The sequence below is a fragment of the Somniosus microcephalus genome, chromosome 10 (assembly GCF_052327205.1).
Source record: "Somniosus microcephalus isolate GS21.2 chromosome 10, FLI_Smic_1.0, whole genome shotgun sequence".
Taxonomy (NCBI): domain Eukaryota; kingdom Metazoa; phylum Chordata; class Chondrichthyes; order Squaliformes; family Somniosidae; genus Somniosus; species Somniosus microcephalus.
In genome coordinates this window covers 76,839,986-76,846,218 of record NC_140996.1, presented here as the reverse complement: position 1 = coordinate 76,846,218, position 6,233 = coordinate 76,839,986, and the positions used below count along the sequence as shown (strand labels likewise).

The window sequence follows — 6,233 nt, the reverse complement described above, 5'->3', positions numbered from 1 at the left end:
CAGCTGGTTTACTGAGAGGTGGCTGCTGGAGAGTCTGCAATCAGGAGGATGGCTCGGGAATACTCATAAATCCGGGGGGGGGCGGGGGCCGCGCCGTGCCGTGCCATGGAAGAGAGAGGGCTACTAGGGAATTGGCTCTTCTTACCGGAGGATTTAATATCCATGCAATTGGGGTAACTGAAGCTCCAGAGGCAGGAGGGTTTTGCATTCATCAAGTGCCACTTCTAATTCTTATTATGGACTATTCTGAGTTTCCCATAAAACCATATTATTGCTTAGGAGCATTTGAAGTCCAATCATTACTGTTTTCTATTGAATTTCTAAGAACAATCTCAAGAGAGGCTTTGATGTAGGCACCTCTCCTCTCTATTAGTGTGGAGATGGAGACTGGGGAATGGGGGCTGGGGAAGGGGACAGGAATGGGGGCTCAAGGGGAAAGAGATGAAGATTGGGGAATGTGGGTTCGGGAAGAGGAGACGGGGGCTCGGGGATAGGGGAACAGGAGGTTGAGGGAGAGAAGGGGGCCTGGGGAATGAGGGAAGAGAAAGGGACACTGTCAGAGGATTGGAGCTCAAGGGGGGCAGGGGAGGGCGGGGGGAGAACCAGCTTTTCCCAGAGCCAAGTGGCCTCTTCTTGTGCTGTAATTTCTATAATTCTATGAAACTCTGCTTTATTGAGACTGAGCCCAGAGAATGGTTCAGGAATGTTGGTGCTGAGCGGAGTTTAGGATGATGTGCCCTGTGAGAAGTGCCCCAAACACTGAGCCCGCTGCCCTTTGTGCATTCTCTCAGTTTGGTTTAAGTCCATCTGTGCCACTCAGTTTTGATGTGTGAAGTCCAGGTTACAGATCAGCTCTGACTGAGGTTCCCAGTTCAGAGTTGTCACCTTCGCACGGAACCAGATCCAAGGAGATCGGGAGAGAGATCAGGCCTGTTAAAAGTGACATCAACTGGGGAGCCTTACTGCACCTTGCGCAGTGCAGGGGGATTCGGGCTACGGTTTCAGGGTGAGTATCAGCATGTTATAGGATTATTACTAGTTACAGGTAGGATATCAGGGCATTACACCATTTACGTATAGACTGTGTCAGTGAGTTATTGTATTACTGTAGGTTATGAAGGGAATCTGAGTGTTACTACTATTATTGTTACTTATCAGTGCAATTTCAGTGAATTAACATTAGTTACTGGTAGAATCAAAGTTCCTGCCACCTCTGGTTTCCCCTCTTTGCCTGCTCACGGCTGATCTCCTGGTTCTTGAAACCATGAGCCAAGATAGTGCACTACAGGGGAGCCAACCTTTGAAATAAATGCAATGACGTTTGCAGAAGTCATGTGATCAGACATCGCAAGATCATGTCATGTGGTCAACACATCACGTATTCAAACCAAAATAACAACAGAAAATGCTGGAAAAACTCAGCAAGTCAGGCAACATCCGTGGAGAGAAATTTGAGTTGACGTTTCGGGTTTGACCCTTCTTCAAAACGTATTCAAACCACCCGGAATGCCTCCAACCATAGTTGGCAACCCTAACTGAAGGATGGACTGAGCTCCATCTCTAACTCATCACCACAGCCATTCCCAGTACTGGACGGCTTCACATCGATGCTTCGCGGTTGACAACGAGCAGAAACCTGCTGAGCGATCCGAACAGGACCAGCGCTTCAGCCCACAGAGCGCCGCCTGCGATCCGGCTCAGAGCTCGATAATCCATGCCCGGCTGCAAGTGATTGTGAAACGGTGACGGCTCGGCAGCCGGCTTGTGGTTGTGCGCTCCGACTCATGAATATTCCGCGTCTGGCTCCACCCGGGCTCATGAATATTCCGCGTCTGGCTCCACCCGGGCTCATGAATATTCCGCGTCTGGCTCCACCCGGGCTCATGAATATTCCGCGTCTGGCTCCACCCGGGCTCATGAATATTCCACGTCTGGCTCCACTCCGGGCTCATGAATATTCCGCGTCTGGCTCCACCCGGGCTCATGAATATTCCGCGTCTGGCTCCACCCGGGCTCATGAATATTCCGCGTCTGGCTCCACCCGGGCTCATGAATATTCCGCGTCTGGCTCCACCCGGGTTCATTAATATTCAGCGTCTGGCTCCACCCGGGCTCATGAATATTCCGCGTCTGGCTCCACCCCGGGCTCATGAATATTCAGCGTCTGGCGCCACCCACTTCTCATTAATATTCCGTGTCTGGCTCCACCCATTGCTCATGAATATTCAGCGTTTGGCTCCACCCCGGGCTCGTTAATATTCAGTGTTTTCCTTCCCGCCCCTTGCTCTATGTCATGGCGGCCGCTGCGTTGTGTCGGTTGCTGGGCCCGGTCGATGTGAGAAGTGCCGCCCTGTGGCGGCGGGGACCCTTGTCTACTCGGTATGCGGGTAAGTTGGTGAAGGTTCCTGGGGCCCGGCTCCGAGCTGTTCGGCTGTGATGGGGGCCGCGGGTTGTTTAAAGCAGGAACAGGCGGCGCAGTATGGTTATGTCCCACCTCAAGAGGGTTCAGATGAGAGAGTTGGGCTCGGCCTCTTGGCCTCCCGGCCTCCAGACACTTGTGCCACCCAGTGACCATTGTCCAGGAGTAAGCCGATTAGTTTGTATTGCAAGTAATGTCTGGGGAGGGATTGGTGTGATGAGACCTGCCCATTGTAACGTTGTAGTGCCAATTCCACACCGCCTACCAGCTGGTAAGACAATTTTGCATAGGTCAGTTTGTGGAAAAGGCAAACCACTGTGTCTGCCAGTTAGACCCCAACTCCTTGGCCGAGAAAGCTCTGTAAGCTATGAGAAAGTTTTTCCGTACTGATCAGGTGAGTGCCCGGAGGAACTGGCACCCTATTTTGGTTGGGTAGCAATTGTTATTTTGCTCTCAGTGGAGCTATTGCCTTTGGAGAAAGTCACCTCATCAGATGGATCTTGGTACCTCTAGTGCTTTCTCACAGTAGACACTTAAATCAGGATGTGGCCATCAGCATATTTTTTTATAACTTTCTGTCAGGTTGTCATGGTTGATTATTGGCCAGGTGCTCCTACATAAGGGGCTACGTCACCCAGTTACTTACAGGTGTTTATTTGTTCAGAACAAACTACATATAATTTCCCTACACCTTTACTCTGACATAGTAGCATGTGAAATTGTTTGCATTCATATTGTATTGGAAAAGGCAACTTTGATTTCTGTAACTCCTCAATCTGGTTATCATTTTTGCCTTTATCAACAGGCCCACTTAGGATGATCATGAAATAACAGATGGAGAGTGAGGCATTGTAATTCTTGACCTCAAGCAAGTCATATTTGGCGATTGATGATGCAGCCAGTTGTGCACCATTTGTGCCAAACCACGTTTGTGCCTCTTGGACTTGAGGGAGCAATGAGATGGGAAATAGTGATTGGTTTGATGGGAGCAATGGCATCAATGACAAAGGTGAAGGAGCAGATAAGCAAATCAACAGCAGCAGAAAGAACAAGGTGGCTGGAGGGCCAAAGGCAGGGACGTTGGGAGTTAGAGAAGGAGTTTGAGAGAAAACTGGCAGAAATTCTTTTATGGGGGGGGATGGTGAGGGTAATGGGAGTAAAGGAGCAGAGAGGGTTGTTATTAGAAAAGGAGATGAGGAAATGGTCAGAGGTCACTTTGTCAGTGATCCAGACTTCAGATCCATAGGGACCCCGAGAGATGACTAAGGATGTGTGCAGAGAGTGAATATGAAGGGTGAGGTTGAGAAGAACGTGACAACGATGAAATCTGAGCAGAGGGGGCTAGGGGAATTGAGGTGTAGGTTAAAATCAGAGGGTCAGAAATCAGAGGGTCAGAAGCTGAGGAAAGAGATGATGGAGAATATTTTGGGAAGGAAGTTGGCATTGGATTTGGGAGAACATTAAACTGTAATTTTGAATAAGAGGCATGAAGGATGGAACAGGGTAAGGTGCTTGAATGAGGAGAAGGAACTAGAAGAATAAGGGAGAGGCTATGGTGAGTCTTAGCGATGATTAGGGCAGTGCAAGTAGTTTAAGGAAGAGCCAGGTGAGGAGGAATCAATAAAAGCATAGCAGGGCTGAAATTCCTGCCCCCTGGGGGAAGGTCAGTGCTCTTAGCTAGGCTGGTGGGATGTGATTTCAGACTGAACCTGGATATGCTGGATCACCACCTTTTTTCCCCCTTCCAAACCCTTTTCTTCCATGAAGACACCATTGAAAGAAGTGGGTCTGGTCTGGTGACCTCATCCATCAAAATTGCCACCAGTTCCATTTAACTTGGCCACACCACATTATACACCTGGCAGTCTTGGCAGAGGTGGGGTTGCTTGTAATTTAAAAGGCCAATTTCCCTATGGCAATTGACTGTGGAAGGCTGTACGGAAAGTGACAATTCCAGAATCTTGGCAGCACAAAAATATACGTATCTCTAGCCAACACAGCTGCTCACTGGGCTGTGACAAGCTGCAGCAGCAAAATTACACTCCACACCACACCCCTACAACTCCCCCCCCCCCCCCCCCCCCCCCCCCCACCAGGCGATCTTCACTCATATGCCAAAAGTGATGCAGGCACCTTCGTGTATCGTGTTAATACCCTTGACTTGGGGAGTTGGCAGGGGGGTGGGAATCAAGTATATATCAATGGGGTGGGCAGAAGTTTTGATCTGACCTCGAGGCCAGAACAGGAATTTCTAGCCTTGGAAAATTAGTTTTGCTTTACATTATTGAATAAATTGTGGAAATAAGAATGTTGACTGGCACCATAGCTACTCTGCACTTTATTGATCTGGTAATACGTGGTAACAGTTGCTGTATTTTCTGCTGTTGCATCAAAAGGATTATCCAACCGAATTTTAAATTTTAATTCACATTTCTCGTGGACAGTGGATTGCCATTCTCTGCACACTTATAATTTACCTTCCTGCTTTATCCATCCGAATTTCTTTAGAAAACATTCACCTCGTTGCACGATCTGCTGATTTTATTCATTGTTTGTATTTCATGAACCTCATTGCTGTGCTTCGAGTATTTCTGTGCATTAGGAAGTAGGCCGACTGTTGGGAAATCACGTTACCAACCAATTTCTATAAACTACCAAGGTGGCCTCTCTGTTATTGCAAATAATCAAGGGTGGCACTGTGAAATAAATAGCAGTAGTTGCCATGAATATAGTCCTAAGGTTAGGAAGAATACTTGTTATTTCTGGTACACTCTTCCCTCGGAATCTGCAGGTTATGATTCAAGTATCATTATAAATTTGAACACGTAATCTAACCTGACACTTCAGTACAGTACTGAAGAAGTGCTGCATTGTCGAAGTTTCTGTCTTTCGGATGAGACATTAAACTGAGGCCCCATCTTCCTGCTCAGGCAGATGTTAAAGATTCAATGCTGCTATTCAAAGAAGAGCGACAAGATTTCATGTTCAACGTTTCTCCCGCAACACCACTAAAACAGATTAACTGCTATTTCATTTGTTTGCAGCTTGTGGTACATTGCTGTGCACAAAATGGTTGCCACATTTGCCTACGTAACAATGGTGCTTCAAAAATAACCCATTGATTGTAACGTTCTTTGCTATGCTCTGAGGACATAAAAAACACCATTAAAATGCAAATTCTTTCTTTTAATAGAGGAGAATTGATAAACTAAGCTTCCAGTTGCCTGTTACTTTAATTCTCCGCTCCACTCCCACTCTGACCTCTCAGTCCTCAGCCTCCTACACTGTTCAAATGAAGCTCAATGTAAGCTCGAGGAACAGCACCTCATCTTTCAATTAGATAATTTACAACTTTTCGGACTCAACAATTTCAGATCATAACTTCTGCCCACATTTTTTTGGATGGCAGCTGTTGATGATTCTGCTATTCCCATTTACACCTCTTCTAGACCCATCTTCTGTTTCTTTACTTGTCCCATTACCATATCCTTTTGCCTTGCACCATCATCCCTTTTGTCATTTAATCTCTCCTGACCTCCACCCTATCACAGACCTTCCATTTTGTTCTTTCCTGCCCTCCCCCTTTCCCTGCCTCTGCACTTGCTTAAAACCTGTTGTATCTCGACCTGAAACGTTAACTCTGTTTCTCTCTCCACAGATGCTGCCTGACCTGCTGAGCATTTCCAGCATTTTCTGTTTTTAGTTCAACTCTTCTGGCCAACCTGCCATCTTCCACCTTCCATAAACTTGAGCTCATCCAAAACTCTGCTGCCTGTATTCTAACTCGCACCAAGTCAGGTTCACCCATCACCCC

The 6,233-nt window shown here is 47.3% G+C and overlaps 1 protein-coding gene across 4 annotated transcripts in view; it reads left to right on the top strand.

Moving 5' to 3' along the window:
* Positions 1 to 2,234: 2,234 nt before the first annotated feature.
* The window catches only part of LOC147111553 (palmitoyl-protein thioesterase ABHD10, mitochondrial-like), a 60,824-nt gene continuing 56,825 nt past the window's right edge, over positions 2,235 to 6,233 (top strand). For 2 of the 4 annotated variants that reach the window (XM_085998625.1, XM_085998622.1), the window contains exon 1: positions 3,225 to 3,428. In XM_085998625.1, coding sequence (XP_085854751.1) covers positions 3,380 to 3,428 — 49 coding nt within the window. In that variant the 5' untranslated portion in view covers positions 3,225 to 3,379. Of the gene's footprint in view, positions 2,388 to 3,224; positions 3,429 to 6,233 lie in introns of those variants that run through there. The other 2 variants (XM_085998623.1, XM_085998624.1) reach the window with 2 other exon arrangements.